General features: G+C 47.0%; 1 protein-coding gene and 1 pseudogene across 1 annotated transcript; both read right to left on the bottom strand.

Annotated features, from left to right (window-relative positions):
- Positions 1-7,086: 7,086 nt before the first annotated feature.
- LOC132811297 (gastrula zinc finger protein XlCGF57.1-like) lies at positions 7,087-15,110 on the bottom strand (annotated as a pseudogene).
- Positions 15,111-16,990: 1,880 nt separating this feature from the next.
- Positions 16,991-22,679, bottom strand: LOC132811292 (zinc finger protein 271-like). Its single transcript, XM_060822792.1, has 2 exons — positions 22,618-22,679; positions 16,991-21,597 (listed from the first exon to the last, which is right to left on the bottom strand). The coding sequence occupies exon 2, from the start codon at positions 21,345-21,347 to the stop codon at positions 20,166-20,168; it is 1,182 nt and encodes a 393-aa protein (XP_060678775.1). The 5' UTR covers positions 21,348-21,597; positions 22,618-22,679; the 3' UTR covers positions 16,991-20,165.
- Positions 22,680-25,098: the final 2,419 nt, after the last annotated feature.

Raw genomic sequence — 25,098 nt, 5'->3', positions numbered from 1 at the left:
TCGTTTAAATGTTGTTATTGTACCTGCATCCACCACTGTCGGGATGTTCATTCCACACACAAACCACTCTTTTTTAAAAAAAATGCTGCCCCTCAAGTTTTTTTTAAAATCTTTCCTCTCACCTTCAAAGTTTGCTCTCTAATCTTAAAATCCCCACCATTCACCTTATCTACCCCTTCATGATTTTATAAATCTCTACGGTTTACCTCTCAACTCCTGTGCTGCAGTGAGAAATGTCCTAGCCTATCCACCTAGATGTAGGTAGATTAATATCCAGTTATGTACGGACTTTGGTGGAAAGTGGGAATTCATTTCCACTGTAGGGATGAAACCCTACCCTATTCAAACATTTCTCCTGGTGGATGAGACCAGGCCACATAATTGGAGGATTGGATTCGGACAGAGATGAGGAGGAACTATTTTTCCTGGATAGTAGTCAATCTATGGAATTCTCTGCCCAGAAAGCAGTAGAGATCGCCTCATTAAGTATATTGAAGACACAGTTGGTTAGGTTTTTGCATGGTAGGTTAATTAAGGATAGTTGGGATAATGCAGGGAGAGGAGCTGAGATGATAGATTGTTTTACCCATTATCTTAATGAATGGCGGAGCAGGCGGATGGGCCAAATGGCCTACTCCTGCTTCTATTACTATGAAACTATAACCCTGCATTTCCCATGGCTAACCCACCTCACCTGCACATCCCTGGACATGGGCAATTTAGCCTGGTCAATCCAAATCAAGGCTGGTGAGCAATGTAGTGCTATGGGAAATTAACATCAGAGAATGATAGAAAGGGACAAGGAGAGTAAATATACCAGCAATCAAAACTGGATTCTGAAGATCACAAAAGTGGAAACAAAAAGTGGTGTGTCTGCATGTGTGCTGCACTGTAACAAAAGTAAATGAATTGTCTGCACACATTGAAGAGAATAATTATGATCTGAGACTCCTTACAGAAACATGGCTCAGGATGGAAAGAATTGGATCCTGAATATCGAAGGGGTAGTCAAATGGGAAGCGTAGGTAAAGAGTAGAGGGTTGCCAATGCTAATCAAAGCATTGACCACAGGGTAGTGGTGTGTCCGCTCTGATTCCAGGTTCTCATTTCTCTGTCCTCTGATCTCTGTTCCCACGAATAAGATGTTCAGTCTGTTCTCAGCTCTACTGGATTTCTGCTGAAGCTTTGATCCCCACCCCCTCTTTTTACACCTTCTGGAACAATACAATATTCAGTCAGTCAATCAAAGCCCAATGCGCACAATCTCCCAGTCTCTCAACCAACCAGGTACAAAAGTGTAGTCCTAGCAGGGAATCAAACAAGAAAAATGAAACAACATGAGAAATAAATAGGTGCTAGTGCTTAATGTCTGTTCATTAGGAAGCAAACCAGAAATAGGGCTCTCCAGGATTCTGATTGTGCCCAACTTGAGGATTCTTTCTCCCTTACATCTAATTGTTAGTACCCAGCTATGATTTACAATATTTACACCAGAAATGAAGTATCTATGAAATAGAGGTGGACACGTACAGCACAGAAGTAGACTTCCTCTCTCTCACGCGTGTATACACACAAGTCCATGGGGGTGAATTTTTATTTGTAGATACATTCTATTTTGCTTCAAAATGTACAATCTGCAGACAGTCAATACATATAATATTTTGTAAATTTGACTTTGGAAATAGAACAAGTTTGATTCAAAGTTTGGACTCTGATCTCACACATTTAATGCATTGTCTGAGCTGCGATGTCATCTTTTGTTATAAAACCTTAAATTATGTTGAGAAGTGCCTTCCAGGAAGTTGGAGATTTACATATTAATGAAGCCTGCAACCCATTTGAATAGATGAGACTTAACAATCCAGGTTAGTTCAAAACATCATTTCAGTGGCAGGACACTGCAATGTTTTTCCACAAATTCTGTCCCTTATGATCTTATTCTTCACAACCACCTGATGAAAGAGTTTCATACCGAAAGCCAGTGCTTCCAAATAACTTGATGTTATGTGATTTTTAACTTTGTCCAGGTTAGGGTGGATTGGCCATGCTCAAATTACCCATAGTGCCCAGGGATGTCCAGGTTAGGTGCATTAGTCAGGGTGAATGTAGAGAAATGGGGGTAGGGGAGTTACTTTCTGGAGGGTCGGGTAGACTCGTTGGGTCCAGTAACCTGCTTCCACACTGTGGGGATTCTCTGAAGAGAAGAGATTTCTGCAAACTATGCAGGGCAGCACAGGTGTCTCCATGGGTGCTTGCTTGGTGAAGTGAGTGTTATGGAGTATCAGTCTGTGCGAGGGTGAGTATTGGGCATGTGTGTGTGTCAGAGAGTATGTGCATAAGAGAGGTGTGGATAAAAGCCAGGGGTTGCATTTTGCTCAAACAAGGAAGGGCAAGAGGGTCTGCAGAGGCTGACCAGATGTCCCAGTCACCATTCATTTCTTTCAACCTCTAGCACTAAGTTTCCAATGTTGTGTATCAGAAGGAGCAGAAAATGAATAGCTAGTATCGTTAGAAACTGTTGAATTTTTCATCTCTGCAGCTGCTGCATTATTTCATCAGCATTGTAAAGTTTACTGGCAGCAGTGCAAGGTGTGGGCTGTATTCACGAGAAAAAGAGTTAAAAACCATACAACAGCAGTTATAGTCCAACAGGTTTATTTGGAAGGACTAGCTTTTGGAGTACTGCTCTTTCATATGGTAGCTGTGGAGCAGGATCATAGGACAGAATTTGTAGCAAAAGATTACAGTGTCATGCAACTGAAATGGTATATTGAACAATCTAGATTGCTGTTACATCTTTCACCTTTTAGAATGGGTTGCAGGTTTAGGTTCATTAATATGTAAATCCCAGAACTATTTTTAAGTCACATTCTCGACATAACTTAAGGTGACATTTTGGCTCAGACAATGTATTAAAGTTGAGGTCGGAAACCATCTGTATGCCAATCTCAAGTCAGACTGGTTCTATTTCCAAAGTAGGAATTTACAAAATATTGCGTGGATTGACTGCCTGCAGACTTTGTGCATTTTTAAGCAAAATTGAACGTATCAGCAAATATAATTCTGCAAGGTAGAATGGTGGTGGAGGGTTGCTTTTCAGACTAGAGGCCTGTGACCAGTGGTGTGCCACAAGGATCAATGCTGGATCTACTACTTTCATCATTTATATAAATGATTTGCATGTGAACATAGGAGGTATTAGTTAGCAAGTTTGCAGATGACACCAAAATTGGAGATGTAACAGACAGCTAATAAGTATAACAGGATCTTGAACAGATGGGCCAATGGGCTGAGGATAGGCAGATGGAGTTTATTTTGGATAAATGCAAGGTGCTGGATTTTGGAAAAGCAGGACTTAGACACTTAACGGTAAGGTCCGAGGGAGTGTTGCTGAACAAAGAGACCTTTGAGTGCAGATTCATAATTCATTGAAAGTGGAGTCGCAGGTAGATAGAATAGTGAAGGTGGCATTTGGTATGCTTTCCTTTTTTTGGTCAGAGCATTGAGCATTGCTTAGGCCACTGTTGAAATATTGCATGCAATTCTGGTCTCCTTCCTATCCCAAGGATGTTGTGAAACTTGTAAATCTTTTCTGAACCCTTTCAAGGATGTTGCCAGAGTTGCAGGGGTTGAGCTATTGGGAGAGGCTGAATAGGCTGGGACTGTTTTCCTTGGAGGGTCAGAGGCTGAGAGGTGACCTTATTGAGGTTTATAAAATTATGAGGGGCATTGATAGGGTAAATAGACAAAGTATCTTCCTTGGAGTGGGGGAGTCCAGAACTATAGGGCATAGGTGTATGATGAGAGGGGAAAAATATAAAACGGACCTAAGGAGCAACGTTTTTCACACAGGGTGGTGTGTGTATGGAATGAGCTGCTGGAGGAAGTGGTTGAGGCTGGTATAATTACACCATTTAAAAGGCATCTGGATGGGTTGATGAATAGGAACGGTTTTAGAGGGATATGGGCCAGGTGCTGGCAAATGGGACCAGATTAGATTAGGATATCTAGTTGGCATGGACAAGTTGGACCGAAGGGTCTGTTTCCATGCTGTACATCTCTATGACTCTGACTCTAAATGCAAATTCACCCCATAGACTTGTGTATATATGTGTGTGTGTGTGTGTGTGTGTGTGCGTGCGTGCGTGCACATAAGAGTGCATATTTGTGTATGTGCATGTGTGGTAAAGTGAGTGTGTGATGGAAGTATAAGCCTGTGAGAGGGTGAGGGTGTCAGGGAGGGGGTGAATGTGTGTGTCTGAGAGGGGTATGGATAAAAGCAAGGGGTTACATCTTGGTAAAACCAACAAAACTTGTACAAGTAATGGGGCCCTGGGTCTTGTTGTAGAACAGAGAGACCTGGGGGGGGGTGGGGGGGTGGTCTCAGTACGTAGTTCTTTGAAAGTTACATCACTGGTAGACAGGGTGGTTAAGAAGGCGCTTAGCACATTTGCTTTCATTGTTCACATCATTGAGTAACGGAGTTAGGAAGTCATGAAGTTATCCAGGATGTTGCTTTTAGAGTATTGACTAAAGTCTTGGTCACCCCGTCATAGGAAGGATACTATTGGAGAGGATTTGGAAAAGATTTACCAGAATGTTGCCAAGGCTGGAGGGGTTGAGTTATAAGGAGAGGCTGGGATTTTGTTTTTTAACTGGAGCAAAGGAGTCGAGGGTTGAGCTTATATAGATTTATAAATTCAAAAGGGGTGTAGGTAAGGTGAATTGCAAAGATCTCTTCCTTAGCGTGGGAGTGATCAAAACTAGGGGGTGTATTTTTTTTTAAGGTGAGAGAAGAGAGATTTAAAAGGAACCCGAGTGCAACCTTTTTAGAGAGGATGGTTTGTGAGTGAATGAGCTTCCAAAGGAAGTAGTAGGTGCAGGTACAGTTACTGCACGTAAAAGACATTTGGATAGGTACATTAATGAAAAGGTTTAAGTAGATATGGGCCAAAAGGAGGCAATTTAGTTTGGGAATTCTCATCAATGTGGATGAGTTGGACTGAAGGGTCTGTTTCTGTGCTGTATGACTCTATGACACAAAGAACCAGAAGTGATCTTCTTGAAACCAGCAAATTCAGAAAGGGGCTTGACAGGGTAGATGCAGATAAAATGCTCCTTTGGTGGTGTCATAGAATCCGTACAGTGTGGGAGCAGACCATTTGGCCCATTTAGTCCATGCTGACACTCCGAAGAGCATCCCACACCCCCACCCTCCTCCATGCATTTTCCATGGCAAATCCATCCTACACATCCCTCTACACTGTGGGACAATTTGGTATAGCCAATCCCCTAATCCGCACATACCTGGACACTTTTGGTAATTTATCATGTCCAATCCAACCCAGGAGCTTGCTTAAAATGATTCAAGTGTGTCAACAGCAATCATTTCAAGGGTTGTTGGTTTCCTTGGATGTAGAGAAGGGATTTGACTGGGTGGAGTGGCCATTTCCTTTTTTTTAATACCCTGGAGTGGTTTAGTCGAGGTGAAATTTTTCTAGATGGGTAACAGTCCTTTACAGTGGTCCTTTATCAGCGATTCTCACCAATGGTGTAAGGTCCAGTAATTTTAGCATGGTCCTGCCACAAGCCTCTTATGTATTGGAGAGCTATGGCAGGAGTACTAGAGAGGATCTTGGGGACCAGAGGTAAGGTTGACTTGGTCTCTCTCCTCCTGGGGTTGACAAACCTATCTTCCCGAGATGTGCATGGGTGAAAGTTTTTAATATCCTCACTTTTTGTGCAAGGAAGAATATTCTGATGTGCTGGGTGTCTGCGAAACCCCTCCCCTGGTGTCTGTCAGGGTGGCACAAGTTAATTATGGAACACATTGCTTTGGACATTCTCACAAATATGGTGCACCAAAAAACAGAATTTTTAAAAGACATGGCAGTCCTTTTTGAATTACCTGGAAGCAGATTTGTCTGCCATTTTAATTAAGGCCTTTGTGTAGCCGTGTCGGTTTGGTATACTGAACTCTATGCCCTGACAGGAAGAATTTCAAACAAGTGTTCGGGTAATAATTGATGTTCTTGAAGATTGAAAGCTAAGGTCTTATTACACTGAGCATATTATTTATTGATCTGTAGTGAGTATAATTTTGATATGTTTTGTGGAGTAGTATAGTAGTTGGTTTACTGTTGTTATTGTTGTTAGAATGTTATTTTCCTATTTTATAGCTTTATAATTTTGAAAAAGGTTGCAATAAAAGTATTTTTAAAATGTCTAATGCTTTGTGCCTGTGACATTGTTCTCAGTCATGGACAGATTCCCTATCACCACCAAGCCCCATGAATCAATATCTAATTAAGGAAACTACAAACATCCAGATAAGTAGAGAAACAGCAGCTGTATTTAAGAGGCAGAAGATGAGGTGTTCTTCTGCCAGGCGTCAGGTGGTTAGAGTTTGGTGGTGGAGGAGAGAGAGAGTTAAAGTGATTGGCCACAGAACAGTGGAGTCATTTAGTTTCAGCATCCCAGAGCTGGTCTCTAAAATGTTCTGCAAGTTGGCCTCCATTCTCCACAATGTAGAGGAGACCAAGTAGAGAACTGGGCACATAAATGAATCTTAGAAATAAGTTGTATAAATCTTAATCTGCCAGAGTTATTTTCTGAAAAAGTTTCATTAAATTGGGTAACTGCATGAAACAGTTTGTTGGTCAGACTTGAATCATCACCCTCAGATGAGAGAATGCCATTGATAGCAGTGAACAGCTCTTTTTGTTAAAAAGCACAAGTTGTTGATTTATTTCCACAACTTACTGGTATTCACACCTGCACAGTCAATGTCAAACTCTGACATCAAATGAAATATCATTAATTTTGTCTTACAATAATACAACAAACAAATTAATAGCACACAGTGGATAGAAAGTCTGATTAATGTGAAATAAAATTTGATCAAAAGAATGTAAAATTGAGATGAGAGATAACAAATGGGGGAAGGGCAGAAGGTAAGAAATGCAGCATCATAGAAGGTGTTCCTCCAGGGAGTGTATTTTACCAACTACAACTGCTCAATATAAACAAACACTCTGACATGATCCTCCGGTTTTAATGTAAACCATACCCCCATACAGTAGGTACCATTTAAATAAGTTAATAGATACAAGCCTTGAGTAAATCCAGCCTCCAGCCGGACCCCCCGCTTCTTGGAGCTCGGACCTTCCTCCAGCTCCGGGGGGTTGTTGAGCTCCTGGGCTCCGGCCGCCGCCGAAGAAGCCGCGGGCGCCGGCTCTCTCTCCTCCACCGCCGACAGTTTTAATTTGTTTTCCCGTTCACCCGGTAACCGTCACCTCTTGTTTGAAAAGTTCCGACTTTAATGTGAAATGTATTTTAAAGGTATTTTCTGAGGTAAACGATGCCTGTCTGCCCCCCTCCCTCCGTCAGAAACCGCAGCCTCGCGCCGCCATCTTTGTTTTTCTTCTCCTTTCCGTCTCCTTCAGTGACGCGCGTCATCCGCGCCTCCTCCAATCAGAGCGCTCGTTACTCCACCTGACCAATAGCGGCCGCGTTTGCGTGAAGTGTTGTCCCACCCTCTGCAATCTCTCTCTCCGATTGGTCGGTACTGACCACAAGCTTTGGGATTGGTGGGGAATGTCACAAGCGGCTCAGTGTATCCGCCCTTTTCATTCCCGTTCATTCATTCAACAGCAGCTGACCCAATTTACTGCAACGGGCTCTGGGGCTATAGCGGTAGTGTCACATATTCAGGGGCAAGATGTGATTTTTAACGATTTGAACTATGGCACCTCCACATCCATTCATTCAACCGAAGAGGACTCAATTCAGTGTAATGGGCTCTGAGGGTATAATATTTGTGCCCATGTTGAGAAGAAACCTCTCCCCATTCATTCAATAAAAGAAGACCTATTTGCTGCAGAGGGTTTTATTTTATGATGCAGTGGTAGTGTCCCAATCTTCGAGCCCTGAAATCCCACTGCTATGAAGATGCGTGGTAACACATTTTTTAGTCATAAGTCACATGACACCAGGTTATAGTCCAGCAGGTTTGTTTGGAAGATCTTACAGAAATATATTCAATTCTGAAAGAAATAGAGATAGGATGTTGCACTGGAAGGTGAAACTAGGATAATACCGCGTGGCCTCAAGATTAGAGGAAGCAGGTTTAAAACTGAACTGAGAAGAAACTTCTTCACCCGGAGGGTTGTTCATCTATGGAATTCCTTGCCCAGGGAAGGATTTGACATTACTTCAGCAATCACTAGAAGCAGTAGATATTTTTTTCAAAAACGTAAAAGAATTAAGGGATCAGGTGAAAACGCAGGTCAGTGGAGTATACTCCACGAAAAGATGATTCATGATTTTATTGAGTGGTGAAGCAGACTCGAAGGGCCAGAAGGCCGACTCTTGCTCCTAGTTCTATGTTGAAATCACAAGCTTTTGGAGTGTAGTCACTTCAGCAGATGAAGTCATGAAAAAACAAGTGCAGGAAAGAGAATTTAGATAAATGAAAGACAGAGCAGCTCAATGGTCAATTATTTACTCCCATTCCTATTTATGATGATCTTACTACACAGCAAGTTGTGTGTTTTCCAAACATGAATTTTATTTCCATTGTTTAAAAATAAATATTTAAGATGAACAGTTTGTTTTTCCTCACTTGGACATGTTGTGACCCACAATTTATATAGCACTGTCGATATCATAGGAACAATTCATAAATTAGATTTGTCATTGAGTCACTCAAGTAGATACTAGAAAGGAGAAAAAAATCCCAACATGTACAGGATGCTGACGAAAAGTCAGCAACCTGAAATGGTAACAGGAGCAAGTGAACAGGAAACTCATCCTCTGACGTCCACTACAGTACCTTGTACTATTCTTCACTGAACACTGCAATTGCTTTCCTTTTCAGTTTAATGATCCACCTCTATTTTGAATACCGTAATTGAATCTGACTCCAACACACTCTCTGGCAGACAGTTCCAGAGATCAAAGTATTTTCAATCATGAATGAAGTAAGTTTTGGATCCGTCCAAAGACAATTCCGATGGACTTTTGCTTCCAAACATTTACACTAAGTTCTTGTTATGAACACATTTACAACTTAGTAGGTTTATTCAAATTTTATAACATATTGGGATAGCACACTGCTATGCATTGCTACCTCACAGCATAAGGGACCCAAGTTCAATTCCAGCCTCAGGTAACTGTCTGTGTGGAGTTTGCATGTTTTCCCTGTCTGCACAGGTTTCCTTCCACAGTCCAAAGAGGGGCTTCGGTACATCTGTGTGGACCTCCTCCAGTTAACTGAGGGCAATGAGGCACTGTGAGGATCAGTAGATCAGACAATCAGTCAGTCAGCAAGTTCTCTCCGGGAGACTTGTCTCAAGAAAGGCAGCGGTTTCTTATCTCATCCATTCTCCTACCCTCCACAAACTCCACACAGACAGTTGCCCCAACGGTGGAATTGATCCTTGGTTCCTGGTGCCATGAGGCAGCAGTGCTAATCACTGAGTCACCATGCCACCCCTGAGTCACCATGGGGTTGCAGTCCAACCGAAAACAAATACAGTGCACCAACTCTCCCACTGCACCCACTGTCAGGAGAATCAGTCCTGGGGGGGACTCACAGCAGTGTCAGTGGTGGAATCCGCTTGTTGTGAGCGCTGGTGCCCCCGCTGGTGCTTCCGCAAGTTGCGGGAAAACGTAAACCTCTTCCCGCACTCAGGGCAGCTGAAGGGCCTCTCCCCGGTGTGGACTCGCTGGTGCTTCAGCAGAGCAGAGGAATCGCTGAAGGCCTTCCTGCACTCGGGGCAGCTGAATGGCCTCTCCCCTGTGTGGACCCGCTGGTGGGTCAGCAGTGTGGAGGAGCGGGTAAAGCCCTTCCCGCACTCTGGGCAGGAGAACGGCTTCTCTCCGGTGTGAATGCGCTGGTGCCTAAGCAGGGCAGAGGAATTGCTGAAGGCCTTCCCGCACTCGGGGCAGCTGAATGGCCTCTCCCCTGTGTGGACCCGCCGGTGGGCCACGAGGTGGGAGGAAACAGCAAAACCCTTCCCGCACTCGGGGCAGGAGAACGGTCTCTCGCGGGTGTGGATCCGCTGGTGGGTCAGCAGGTTGGAGGGCTGGGTAAAGCACTTTCCGCACTGAAGGCAGGAGTACGGCCTCTCCCCAGTGTGGACTCGCTGGTGCCTCAGCAGGTGGGAGACCTACTGAAGGCCATCCTGCACTCAGGGCAGCTAAAGGGCTTCTCACCCGTGTGGACCCGCAGATGGGTCAGCAGAGCAGAAGAGCGGGTGAAGCCCTTCCTGCACTCAGGGCACGAAAACGGCCTTTTCCCGATGTGGACCCACTGGTGCCTCAGCAGGGTAGAGGAATCACTGAAGGTCTTCCCGCACTCAGGGCAGCTGAATGGCCTCTCCCCTCTGTGGACCCATTGGTGCTTCAGCAGGTCCGAGGATTTGCTGAAGGCCTTCCCACACTCCGAGCAGGGGAAGGGCCTTTCCCCAGCGTGGACGCGCTGGTGGGCCACCAGGTGGGAGGAGTAGGTGAAGCCCTTCCCACACTCAGGGCAGGAGAATGGCTTCTCCCCAGTGTGGACTCGGCCGTGGTCCAGCAGGTGGGAGGAGCAGGTAAAGCCTTTCCCGCACTTGGGGCAGGAGAATGGCCTCTCCCCGGTGTGACTTCGCCGATGAATCTCCAGGACAGATGGGGCATGGAAGCCTGTCCCGCAGTCGCAACACTTCCACGGTTTCTCCACAGTGTGGGATTCCTCTGGTTTCACCATGGCCACAGCTACAGACCCGTGTATGGTCCCTGCCCACAGTAAATTCCTCTTTCCTGGCCGTATAACTGTTTCAGGCTTTACACACAGTGCGCTGTAACAGTAGAGACTCTCATCCAGTCCTGCTGATGCTGAAAATGGTCTGAAACAGGAACCAAAATGTTTTGCTCCTTCTCACAGAATCATAGTTGAAAATCGTGGAGGTCCCGATGGATTGAGTGACTGTCAGACATTGACGTGAAAGTGGGGACTGCAGAGGCTGGAGAGGAGTTGAAAAGTGCGGTGCTGGAACAGCACAGCAGGTCAGGCAGCATCCAAACAGCAGGAGAATCGACAATTCAGGCATAGGCCCTTCATCTGTTGATTTTTAAACTTCAGTCTTCAGATCTTCAAATACTCTGGAAAAAGAGATTACAAAAGTCATCACGGTCAGGCCAGGGTAGAAATTCAGAACAAGCTACTCCACTTTCTGCAGAACATTTTTTTCTTTTGCTGTTCCACAAAATTGAAAGCATCCCACTCTCTCTCCTCCTACTCCATTCTCACTCCGCTCAAATTAATTCTCCTGAAGTTGCTGATTCAGGATCTTACAGGGACAGAAAAAGCAAAAACGTCAGGACTGGCATCCAAGAATTTTGGATAACACCACGTGAAAGTTAATATCTTTCAGGATATTGTTGAGAGTGAGCAAGTCTGATTTTGGGAAGCAAAAGAAGTGTAAATTCAGGTTGAACCTGCAATACAGCTTCTTGATAAAAAACAGACATGAATTGGTTATCGTCCCTGTGGTGGGTGGTGGGGGTGGTGGTGGTATGTGGTGGGTGGAATGAGACATCAAGACATTGACACAGACAACCAGAGAGAAACTAAACATACGGACATGGCAAATGTTCGTGGCAAGCCAGAGTCAGATTTACAGCACAGAACAGCCCCTTCGGGCCATCCAGATATCCTGGCCTAATCTAGTCCCATTTGCCAGCACTTACCCGTATCCCTCTAAACCTTTCCTATTCATATACCTATCCAGATGCCTTTTAAATGTCATAGCTGTATCAACATCCACCACTTCCTCTGGCAGCTCATTCCTTCCACACACCACTCTCTGCATGAAAAGGTTACTCCTTAAGACCCTTTCAAATCTTGCCCTCCTCCACTCTAAACCTTTTGCCCTTTGGTTCTGGACTCTCTCACCCAGGGAAATGTCCTTGTCTATTTACCCTATCCATACCTCTCATGATTTTATTAATGACTCTCAGTCACCCCTCAGCCTCTGGTGCACAAAGAAAAACAGCCCAGCCCATTCAGCTCAAACCCTGACAACATCGTTTTAAATGTGTTCTGAACCCTTTGAAGTTTCACAATATCATTCTGATAGGAGCGAGACCAGAATTACACACAATATTCCAAGTGGTCTACCCAATGTCCTATCAGCCACAACATAACTTCCCAACTCGTATCCTTAGTCAGAGGATTGGGAAAGTTTTCAAAACCCACAAAAAGACAACCAGGAAAGAATGCAGGGACAAACCAAATTTGAGGGTCAGTTTGGAAGCATCAATGAGAAAATGGCGCACTGGGTTTATTGTTACCCGTTCTTGAGTACGTATACGTATTTCTCTTCTGCCCATCGCAGTTCCTCTGTGCTGCAATGTGTGGTGCCTTGTTGAATTAATCTCCTGATGCAGCTTCGTTTGTGGGTGTTGGGATGATTGCTTCTGTAGTTAAGTATTTGATCCATGTGTATTGTTTCCTGTAGACGCTAGTTTGAAGTTCCCCTTAACTGTTTGCTCTACTGTGACATCTAGGAATGGCACTTTGTTGTTCTCCTCTTCAAACCAGGAGCTCCCCTCAGGCCCACAGTCTCACTACCTGGAACACCACTATACAGACTAGTCAAAGAACTCCAGTGAAGACTAAAAAACTGAGTAGAAGATTCACGCCACTCCATTCACTCCACCCAAGAATTCCTGAACACCAAACACACAAGGTAGAAGAGGATGAAATAATGCTGTCCTTTGACATACAGCCCTGTTCATATTGTTAGGACAGAAATTTGTACTTGCGTGTTCATTTAGAGGAGAGACCACAGACTCTCAATTAGTTGGCACAAGCAGGTTCTTTATTTCGCAGAATCGTAGCTGATTACAGTGAAATACATGCTTTCACTGGAGAAGGTGCACATTCTGTTTTTCCCCCAGAAATCCACACTTGATATATTTTTTGCTAAGCTACGTAACTACTCACACACGTGATCTCTCGCACACAAAGCGTCTCCTGTGACAGCTCATTCGGCCTTGGCAAATATCCACGAGACAGTTCCAGTCTGGTAAACAACAGCTCAGCCACCCGTTATGGCCTCGGCAGCTACGCTGAGAAGAGCCTGCCATTGTGCTGCCTGACCTTGGTAGCTGTCTACGAGACAGTTTCAGTCTCGTAAACAGCAGTCCAGCTGTACAGGCAGTTTCGGTCAGCAGTCCAAACAACCGCTCTGCAGCGCCCCCTGATTCCCCAAGCAGTAACTACAACTCTACCCTCCCGAGGCCTATTAGATATACATCTCAACATTCCCTCCCTTGGCCTCTACTGAGGCCACATCAACCCATACCGCTACAAACGCAATGTCGCACGGCAACCGGGGCCGGGTGTGTCGGTGGACGCCCCCCCAAACGTCCCTTTGGCTTCTCCGAACACGTTATCTCAACCAGGCCGACCGGTTCTAGGGACACATTAGTTCAGGGTGAAGGGGTCCCTAAGCAGCATACCGCTACAAAACAAGCAACAAGCGAAAATTAACAATTAGTAGGCAATTCTAGGTTATTTCTTTTAAAAGAAAACAACTTAAAAAAAAGCTATCTCAAAACTAACAAAACGATAAAAAACACAGTGAAACTGAGCATGATAACAAAAGGAAGAGAACCAGGGAAAACACAAAGTGGATGAGTTAGGATGCCTGCAGAATGAAGGTCTGTTTTCCAAAGAACATCTAATTGTACAACGACTCATTAAAATCGGTCATATTATATCATGACATCCTAAAATAATTTTAAACTACTGAAATCGTGTCAAATCTTTTGTAATAGGATTCAATGTGCTTTCCTTCCTTCCCAAAGGTTTGTTGTTAAGTCGGTTCTGGAAGCTGCCACAAAACTGGCATTTTCATCTGTCCAAAATACTGTGAATACAATGTACTGAGTGCACGATTTTCCTTCTATCAAGCTGCTTTGCCAGCCAGAAACTTAATCAGATTCCCGACACGGATGCAAAGACCAGGGATCTGCTAAAGCCACATGACCACAGGCCACTATTCTGAAGGCCAATGCACGACTGTGCCTGTCTTAGGTTGTTCCTCGCTCGAGGAATCTTACCCATTACTGGCTAACCAGTCTTCTTCACTGACCAACAAAAACCCACATCCATTTCACAGACGTTAAGGATGGACACGGGCAGTGGCAACTGGCTTATTACTGTGATCAGTGGCTTTCGAGACCAATCGAAGCCATTTAGGAATACCAGATGATGGCTAGGAATTTCTTGGGTGAACAATAGTTTCTTGAGTCTTGAGGCACATAGCACTTCACAATCTCTAACTGCAGCATAAAAGCACAAATTTACCTGTTGCAAATTTAAACGGGAAAAATATATAACTAGGGGGTCCTTGGACCACAGCCCTCACATTCTGAGGCCCTAAAGGAGAAGGATTAGAAATGAGTGACACAGTTATAAAGCAAAATCATATATTGTCCCGTGTTTCTCTCTCAGGCATATCTCCTCCATTCCCTCTGGTTTCGATCCCGTAATCTTTCCTTGGTGTGCCCCCATCACAGGCTCCACCAGCACCGCTGCCTGGTATGCAGGTGGGGGTCATCCTTTCCCATCAGGGCACGGTCAATCTTTCGTGTCACAAGCGTCCTGATACATGGTATACAACAACCACCACAGGTAATAAAGATAGCAACAGAGATGCATAAACCAAGGGCCAGCTGTCCCAGCACAGTTCCCCATCTACCGAATGTACTATTCAGCCAATCTATGACTGGGTTGTTAACCCCTGACTGCTCAGAAATGATGCCAGTTGTTGTCCCCCTCCCCGTCGTTATCAAAATCATAAGCGGAATGGCTCTTTCTTCCCTTTATAGATCAGGACACTCCCGCCTAAAATGCCCTATCTTTCCACAATAATGGCATCCTGCCTGTGGAGACCTTCATCTCTGCCCCTGTCGCTCAAACCCTCTACCAAATGCTCCTCCTTGTCTCTCCCTATCCCCTTTCCTCTCTGCCCTCCATGCTGTCACCCGCTGCTCCGGTTGCTCACTCTTGGTTCCATTCTTCTCCTAATTACCTCATCAACCGCAGCGACCGTCATTTTCGCCTTCTGCTTCTGTCTCTCGTCCTCTCTCTTTACAAACACTTTCTGTGCCTCTCCTGACAATTCATCTAATGGGTTTTTCCCACTCCACCCTTCTATCTTCTGTATCTTTCCCTGTCCAGCATCCCCATATAAGTCCCCTCTCTTCCCCAGTAAATAGTATACTCAAAATAGTCATTAACTCAGCCCACATATACAGACTGGGCCTCAAAAATAGATCAATTTGTTCTGCCAATCCTACCGGATTCTCAACCAGGACCGTCATTTCCTTTTAGATGTTCCGACCTCCCCACTGGTGAGGGGGACACACACAAACCCAATCTCCTTGTCCCCTATTGGTACTTCCCAAAGGGGACAAGTCGTTACGTTCTTCCCTTTTTCTTTCTTTTAAGAAATATTGCAATGTTCCTAGCTTCCCATAACTTCAAACACCAATTTATCAATTCATGCTTGACTAACTTTAAAGCCTGTTCCTAACTTGTAAACATATTTATATATTTACGTCCATTTATTCAGTATTCAATATTTAAAATGTAAAATTCATACAGTTCCCAATTTTGAAATCCACTGTAATCACCCAGTTTTAGTCCCCTAATTTAGATCCAAAATTAGTTTTCTTAAGTACTCCTGACCAATCATTACTCAATTACAATACTATAGGTCGTAAAATAATCAGAGCTGTCTTACAAGAATTTGCCAATTCAAGTTAAAAAAAAACTTCTAATGCATGAACAATTGCCGAATCCAAGGTCACAGATAATAACCATGGAAGTTTTCGTTTTTACGACAACCTCCTGTTGAACTGAAACTTCAACTGTCCTCCATACATTGCTTTTATGTAAAGATAAAAGAGATTAGTTAGAATCGGATAGTAAGGCAGTCATGACTTTTAAAAGAACAGAAGTCATCAACCTTAAAAAAAAATCATGTTAAGTTTCCATAAAAATCACATTTAAAACAGTCCTGGAACTCAAGCTCCAGGGAATAAAACTTAAACATTCAATCACCAACAAAAAAATGTGCATTCAAACCAAATCACAAAGGGTTAAACTTTCTGTCAGTTGTACAGCTCTTTTCACTCACTCACTCTCTCTCTCCTCAGGCTGCTGGGACAGATCGGCTCGCTCTCTCTCTCTTCGCTGGCTGCTGCGAGTCTCCTTACCCCTAACCCTTATTTCTCGCAATCCTTTTTCTCTATCCTTCTCTCTTGCTTTCTCTTCCCTTTTCTCTGTTTCTCTCCCCTTTGTCTTTATTACCTTCTGTCTCTCTTTATCTATCTCCCTCTTTCTCTCTTTTTCTCTCTCTCTCTCACTCTCTTCCTGTGTCGGTCTCTCTGTATCTCTGTTTCTGTCTGTCTCTGTCCCCTGTCCTCTGTCTCTCTCCTTACCCAATGCCCCTCACTTCTAGGAATTTTAAGGTCTGTGCTACGGGGTCCTCGTTACCACCGAGTTCCATGCGTCTCCCGCGTTTATTAATTCCAAGTTCCACGTGATACCCCCACCCCTCCACACAGGAGAATTTTAAAAATACGTGGAGAATTTTAATGTCAAAGGCTCTCATTACTTCCAAGTTTTACACTACTTTAGATTAAAAAAAAATGACTTACCAGCCAAGATTCTGTGCCTCTGTGGCCCGGTTAAATCAATTTGGGTTGGTGAGGATCAGAAAGCAGACAAGAACTAACTCAAAAATTAACTACTGGAAGTTTTAGATGTAACAGGCACTTCCATACCTTAATAAGATTCGGCGCCGAAGGTTGTCTGCTAACCGGTCTGCCAACTGTTATCTCTTTCCTCCCCGCGTTGGGAGTCACCAAATATTAGGACGGAATTTGTCCTTGCATGTTCGTTTTAGGAGGAGAGACAACAGATGCTCAATTGTTTGGCACAAGCAGGCTTTATTGCAGAATCGTAGCTGATACAGTGAATCACCATGCATTCACTGGAGAAGGCACGTTCTGCCTTCCCCTCCCAAATCTGCTCCTGATATACTCTTTGCTAAGCAGAGCTTCGCGGAGCTACTAAGCATTGCCTTATTAGGACATTTCGCGTTTGCTAGGCGTTTCCTGTTATTGAGCTCATTTGGGCGTTGGCAGCTGAGCTGGCCACGTAAGCAACAGTTTCGATTTCCCAAGTAGCAGCTACAGCTACAGTTTCAATTCCCCAAACAGCAGCTATAGCTCCACCCTCCCTTGACCTATTTTATCCTAACAGTACCCAGGGATGTGTAGGATTGGGTAATTTAGCATGGCCAATCGACCCTAACCTACACATCCCTGGGTACTATGGGTAATTTAGCATGGCCAATCCACCCTTAGTGTAGGATTGGCCAGGCTAAATTGTCCTATAGTATCCAGGGATGTGCAGGTTTGGGTGGATTGGTCAGGCTAAACTACCCATAGTGTCCAGGGTTGTGTAGGTGAGGGTGGATTGGCCAGGCTAAATTGTCCTATACTATCCAGGGATGTGCAGGTTTGGGTGGCCTGGCCGTGCTAAATTACATAGTGTTTGGGGATGTGCAGGTTAGGGGGCATTGGCCGTGCTAAATTACCCATAGTGCCTAGGGCTGTGCAGGTTAGGGGGCATTGGCCGTGCTAAATTACCCATAGTGCCTAGGGCTGTGCAGGTTAGGGGGCATTGGCCGTGCTAAATTACCCATAGTGCCCAGGGATGTGTAGGCTAGGTGGGTTAGTCAATGGGAATTGCAGGGTTACAGGCAGAGGTCTGGGGGAGGTGTGGGTTGGATGAGCTGAAGGGCCTGCTCCTACACTGCAGGGGTTCTAAGCGTGAGATGAGGTGCTTGACGGAAACGATGGGGAAGAGGCAGTGAAAACACAACGAGACCGTTTGAAAGTGGGAGCATGACAGGAGGGGGTGGGTAAATGGGATGTGGTGAGGGAGGGGGCTTAGGAGAGAAAGAGACACAGAAAGAGAGGGTCACACACAGATACAACTGGTGAAAGTGGGGAAGATTGTGATAGGTTCAGATAAGGTGGAGGAAGAAAAGCTGTTCCCTATTCACTGATAGTGACAAGGTCAGGGGCGGCCTGAAGGTCAGGGGTTTGAGCAGGAGAGAGAGGGGGAAAACAGAGGAAAAACAGGTTTACCCAGCAAGCAGCAATATGCTGGAACCCGCTGTCACCTCAGAGAGACAGACAGACGCAGAGGCAGACGCAGAGACACAGACAGAGAGAGCCAGAGACAGAGCCAGAGAGACAGAGACGGGGAGGTAATCAGATGAATGGCCTCCCTGTGCTGTGAGATCCAAAAGGAGCACGCGAGCAGCTGCCCCAGTGTTTCTGGCGGTCTGAGGCATCTCCCCCTCGCCCCATTACCGGTACCGCTCTCCCGTCCCATTGGCACCCTCCCAGTGAATGGCCCACTCTCCCACTGCACTCAAGCTGCCCCTTCCCCCCACCCCGGGGCCTGGAAGAGGACGGAACAACCCGTTCCGGAGCGGGGCTCGGGAACGCTGCCCATGTCCGCGACGTCCTTTCCGAGAAAGGAAACAAAAAGGACAACAGACAGGGGACCACCCGCATCAACGGGAATGACAACATTTCACCCTCAGACAAGGCTTTGTCAAGAGATGTACAGCACGGAAACAGACCCTTCGGTCTAACCCGTCCGTACCGACCAAATATCCCAACCCAAACTAGTCCCACCTGCCAGCACCCGGCCCATATCCCTCCAAACCCTTCCTATTCATATACCCATCCAAATGCCTCTTAAATGTTGTAATTGTACCAGCCTCCACCACATCCTCTGGCAGCTCATTCCGTACACACACCACCTTCTGTATGAAAAAGTTGCCCTGTAGGTCTCTTTTATATCTTCCCCTCTCACCCTAAACCTATGCCCTCTAGTTCTGGATTCCCCAACCCCAGGGAAAAGACTTTGCCTATTTATCCTATCCATGCCGGTCATAATTTTGTAAACCTCTATAAGGTCATCCCTCAGCCTCCGACGCTCCAGGGAAAACAGCCCCAGCCTGTTCAGCCTCTCCCTGTAGCTCAGATCCTCCAACCCTGGTAACATCCTTGTAAATCTTTTCTGAACCATTCCAAGTTTCGCAACAGCGGGGAGACCCAGAAATGGAAAAGACTGAAGGGGGAAGTCAGCGGTTAATCTTTTGAAGAGGTTACAAAGGAGAGACCTCTGTCTGCAGCGGGAATGGCCCCCACAGTAGCAGGTCGAGGTGGACGGCATTTAAGGAGAAGCTGGATACAGACGTCAGGGAGAAAGGAACTGAAGGGAATGCTGCTGTAAGGGAAATCAAGTGTGAGCAAGTGAAGGGGAGGTGCGTAGAGGCTCACATGGGTCAGAAATACTGAGAGAGACCAGTTGAGCTGAAGGACCTGACTGGAGACTCAATGGGACAGAGAGTGAAATCTTGGATCCACCTGCAAGAGAAGGAGAAACACGTGATTTACCTTCCAGGATTAAGCAAGTCCCGCAGATTCTACAGATCACTTTATGGCCAGAGCACTGAGTATAGGGGTTGGGGTCTGGACAGGACGTTGGTTAGGCCACTTTTGGAATACACAGGAACCTCGATTATCCAAAGGACACATGCAGGGTGTATTTCAGTCGCTTGACGATTAGATCCCTTACAGTGTGGAAACAGGCCCAACCAGTCCACACTGAGCCTCCGAAGAGTAACCCACCCAGACCCATTTCCCTCTGACTAATATACCTAACACGACGGGCAATTTAGCATGGCCAATTCACCCTGACCTGCACATCTTTGGACTGTGGGACGGAACCGGAGCACTAGGAGGAAACCCACGCAGACGCGGGGAGAATGTGCAAACTCCACACAGTCTGTCGCCTGAGGCAGGAATGAAACCTGGGTCCCTGGTACTGTGAGGTAGCAGCGCTAACCACTGAGCCACCGTGCTGGTTCATCTAATTCTGGATAATCGAAGTTTCTCTGTATTATGTGCACTTCTGGTCTATCGGAAGGATGCTCCCCCGTGTGGACCCACTGGTGGATCTGGAGGCCGGACGAATGGGGGAAGCCCTTGCCGCAGACCAGGCAGGTGAAGGGCCGCTACCCAGTGTGGACCCGCTGGTGGGCCAGCAGGTTGAACGAGCGGGTGAAGCTCTTGCTGCAGACCGAGCAGCTGAACGGCCTCTCCCCGGTGTGGACCCGCTGGTGGGCCAGCAGGTCGGACGAGCGGGTAAAGCTCTTGCCGCAGACCGAGCAGCTGAACGGCCTCTCCCCGGTGTGGACCTGCTGGTGCCGCAGCAGGTCGGACGAGTGAGGGAAGCCCTTGCCGCAGACGGAGCAGGTGAAGGGCCGCTCCCCGGTGTGGACCTGCCGGTGCTGCAGCAGGGTGGACGAGTGAGGGAAGCCCTTGCCACAGACTGAGCAGGTGAAGCGCCGCTCCCCAGTGTGGACCCGCTGGTGGGCCAGCAGGTTGAACGAGCGGGTAAAGCTCTTGCCGCACACCGAGCAGGTGAAGGGCCGCTCCCCGGTGTGGACCCGCTGGTGCCGCAGCAGGTGCGACGAGCGGGTGAAGCCCTTGCCGCAGACGGAGCAGGTGAAGGGCCGCTCCCCGGTGTGGACCTGCTGGTGGGACTTCAGTTTCAACGACTTAGTGAAGGCCTTCCCGCACTCGGAGCAGGTGAAGGCCCCCTCCCCGGTGTGGACCCGCTGGTGGGTCAGCAGGGTGGACGATTGGGTAAAGCTCTTGCTGCAGACGGAGCAGCTGAACGGCCCCTCCCCGGTGTGGACCCGCTGGTGTGAGAACAGGGTGGACGACTGGGTAAAGCTCTTGCTGCAGACGGAGCAGCTGAACGGCCTCTCCCCGGTGTGGACCCGCTGGTGTGAGAACAGGGTGGACGACTGGGTGAAGCCCTTGCCGCAGACGGAGCAGGTGAAGGGCCTCTCCCCGGTGTGGACCTGCTGGTGCCGCAGCAGGGTGGACGAGTCGCTGAAGCCCTTCCCGCACTCGGAGCAGGCGAACGGCCTCTCCCCGGTGTGGAGCCGCTGGTGGGTCAGCAGGGTGGACAGCCGGGTGAAGCCCTTCCCGCACACTGAGCAGGTGAAGGGCTGCTCCCCGGTGTGGACCCGCTGGTGGGTCAGCAGGGTGGACGAGTCGCTGAAGCCCTTCCCGCACACCGAGCAGCTGAACGGCCTCTCCCCGGTGTGGACACGGCGGTGGATCTCCAGCTTGGAGGGGGAGCGGAATCCTTTCCCGCAATCCCCACACTTCCACGGTTTCTCCATGGCGCGCGGAATGCCTCCTGAGACTTCCTTTCCCCACAGTGGGCAAACTGGCTCAGGCACGTGCCCCTGTGGTTCAGGTAAAGACGATACTTTAAGAGCCTACTGAAGCAGACAAAAACGTTCAAAGAATTTGCCCCTTCTGGACTGAAAGAGGGACGTCTCTCCTGTCCCACGAATCAAGGGGCTCTGTCAGACCTTCACATGGTACTCCGTTGGGGAGCTCTACCTGCAAAGCTGCTCTTCTCATATCCTGTGAAAAGGGGATTACAAAAGTCATTGCTGCCTGCACATGACAGGAATTCAGAACAGATCATTCTAGTTTCTGTAGAACTTCCCTAAAACAACCAAGTTACAATATGCAGATGCCAGTGTTGGGCTGGGGTATACAAAGGTAAAAAAAAAATCACACATCACCAGGTTGTAGTCCATTAGATTTGTTTAGAAGTTCGAGCTTTCAGAGCTCTGCACCTTCATCAGGTAGCTAGTAAAACCTCCAGGCGAAAAAGACAGCAGATGCTGGAGATCAGTGTGGTGCTGGAAAAGCACAGCAGGTCAGGCAGCATCCGAGGAGCAGGGAAAAAAAAAAATCGACGTTTCGGGCAAAAGCCCTTCATCAGGAATGAGGACACTTTCCTCATTCCTGAAGAAGGGCTCATGCCCAAAACCTCGATTCTCCTGCTCCTCGGATGCTGCCTGACCTGCTGCGCTTTTCCAGCAATACATTTCCATTATCTGAAATATTAACAAGTTGCCTGATGAAGTAGTGTCTCTCTGAAAGCCAGTGCTTCCAATTAAACCTGTTGGACTATAACCTAGAGTTGAAAAGGTGCTGCTGGAAAAGCTCAGCAGGTCAGGCAGCATCCAAGGAACAGGAGATTCGACGTTTCAGGCATAAGCCCTGAAGAAAGGCTCTGGCCTGAAACGTCGAATCTCCTGTTCCTTGGATGCTGCCTGACCTGCTGAGCTTTTCCAGCAACACATTTTCAGCTCTAATCTCCAGTCCTCATTTTCTCCTATAACCTAGAGTTGTGTGATTTTTAACTTTAAAAAGTGTTGCAAATCTCCACCACACACACACACTTCTTCAATTCTCACTCTGCTGTTTCTGATATCACCCATCCCCCAGTATTGTCCAGAAAGGGACTTATTACCTAAAAAAGCTGTAAATCTCCATCCCACACACTCTTTAACTCTTGCTGTACCTAATATCCCACCTCCCCCCATGCTCCAGCAGGGTCTGACTGATGCTCATTGACTGAGCCACACTCACCTCTTCCTGGATACAGGGACCCTCCAGACCAACCTAACATCAGCTCCCCTTAACCCCGCCCCGCAACGGCGCATGTGCAGGAGCAACCGATCACGTGAATGGAGGGACCGCCGTCGTCACAAAGGCCGCGCGTTGATTGGACGGAGCGCCCGCCCGTGCGGCGTTCCAGCCGTTCCCATTAGTCCAACGCGCCGCGCTGGTCTTTGTGACGCCCACGTGACCTCTCTCCCTTCCCCTCGAAGCGGGGAGGCATGACCAATGGGGAGCCTTGGAGGACCGGATGGAAGGCTGGACCTCCTACCAATCAGAGCATCCCCTCAGTGTCTGAATGCGGAAGTTGGATCATGAGCTCCTGCTGCTCTCTCTCTCTCTGAATGAAGATTGAGTGTTACCCCAGACTGCACCAACCTCTGTGAGTACAGCACCCTCTCTTCTCACCCCTCCTATTCCATTTCTTTTCTCATTTTGGGATTAAACTGTTGGTTTGTAGGAAGTGAAGTGAAAGGAGGTGAACTCAGGAAAGGTGCATATGCTGGATGCATTGGTCTAGATCGCTGTCTGTGTCTGTGTGTGTGTGTATATGTGTCTCTCTCTCTCTCGTGTCCTTCATCAGGAATTGTGGAGGGGTGGAAAGGGTGCTGAGAGATAAATAGGAAGGTGGGAGTGGGGCTGGGGGTAAGGTAGATGCGGGTTGGGTGGGAGGTGATGGCGACAGGGTGGAGCAGATTGGTGGGAAGGAAGATGGACAGGTGGGACAGTTCAAGAGGGTGGTGCTGAGTTGGAGGGTTGGAGCTGGGGTGGGGGGGGAGGGAATGTGAGGAAACTGGTGAAATCGATGTTGATGCCATGTGGTTGCAGGGTCCTAGGCCACCTGATACCTGGAGGAAGAATGCCTCTGCATTGGGACCCTCCAACCATACAGGATCAATATTGATTTCACCAGTTTCCTCATTCCTCCCCCTCCCGGCCCCTGCCCAATCCCAGAGACAACCCTCTAACTTGGGAATGCTCTTTTGAACTGTCCCACCTGTCCATCTGCCTTCCCATCTATCTGCTCCACCCTCCTGTCTGACCTGTCACCTTCTTCCCCCGCTTTCATCTACCCATAGCATTCTCAGCTCCCTTCCCCCAGTCCCACCTCCCTCCCATTTATCTCTCAGTCCCTTTGGGCCCACCCCACATTCCTAATCAAGGGGTTATGCCCAAAACATCAAACCTCCTGCTCCTCAGATGCTGGCTGACCTGCTGTACTCTTGCAGCACCAGACATTTTGGTGCTTATTTGTCTGGATGTTCTGATGTGACCCATTCGCAGATGTGAAGTCACATTCGAGAAAAACTCCTTCATGGAATGTGGGCTTTTTTTTTGGCAAGGCCAACAATGTTTTCGTCCCGAACTGCCCTTCAGACAAGAGGATTGCCAGACTTTAGGGGGCATTTTAAAAGTCAAGCACGTGAGCCATCATATGCAGGCAGCACCAAGTTAATGCTAGCGGGTTTCCTTCCCTGAAGAGCGTTATTGAATCAAATGGGTTTTCAGAAAAGTTTCATTCTCTCAATGACTGAGACTAGTTTTCAATTCAGATTTAAAAAAATAAATTTAATTTCCCCAATGTTTGTTTTTACTGGTATTTGAACCCATGAGCCCAGATTATTTGCCTGGGGCCTCTGGATTGCTGGTCCAGTGTTGTTATATCATCACTGACTCGCCTGGACAGCATTGAGAGTCATACAGATGTATAGCACACAGAGACCCTATGTGCAACTGGTGCATGCCGAGCACATAGCCAAAATTGATCTAGTCCGATGTGCCAGCACGTCCCTCCAAACCCTCCCCATTCATATTCCCATCCAGATGCCTTTTAAATGTTGCATGTGTCCCAGCCTCCACCACTTCCTCTGGCAGCTCATTCCATACACGCACCACCCTCTGACTGACAAAGTTGCCCCTTAGGTCCTTTTTATGTCTATTCCCCTCTCACCTCTAGTTCTGGACTCTCCCACCCCAGGGAAAAGACCTTGTCTATTCACCCTATCCATGCCCCTCATCATTTTATAAACCTCAATAAGGTCACCCCTCAGCCTCCGATGCTCCAGGGAAAACAGCCCCAGCTTATTTAGCCACTCCCGATAGCTCAAACCCTGGCAACATCTTTGTTAACATTTTCTGAACCCTTTCAAGTTTCGTTTAACTGAACAGTAAAAGTCATACTGGACAGGGATATATCATAGTGTTACTGTGCAATATGTATTTATTTACGGCTGTATAAATTTGATTTATAATTATTTCTAGTTATATCATAGTGTTGTAGCCATGTTATGTATTCCAAGGTTGGGAGAAGATTTGTAGCTGGGCTGCTCGTTGTTGTGGTTCTGTTTGCCGAGCTGGGAATTTGTGTTGAAGACGTTTCGTCCCCTGTTTGGGTGACATCCTCAGTGCTTGGGAGTCTCCTGTGAAGCACTTCTGTGTTGTTTCCTCCGG

Source organism: Hemiscyllium ocellatum, unplaced genomic scaffold (genome assembly GCF_020745735.1).
Source record: "Hemiscyllium ocellatum isolate sHemOce1 unplaced genomic scaffold, sHemOce1.pat.X.cur. scaffold_2178_pat_ctg1, whole genome shotgun sequence".
Lineage (NCBI taxonomy): Eukaryota > Metazoa > Chordata > Chondrichthyes > Orectolobiformes > Hemiscylliidae > Hemiscyllium > Hemiscyllium ocellatum.
The sequence above is the reverse complement of the archived record's forward strand: the minus strand, read 5'-3'. Positions and strand labels throughout refer to the sequence as shown.

Bases quoted from the DNA above. Each gene is read 5' to 3' on its own strand.
- LOC132811292 (XM_060822792.1), bottom strand. From the start codon at position 21,347: ATGGAGAAACCGTGGAAGTGTGGGGATTGCGGGAAAGGATTCCGCTCC.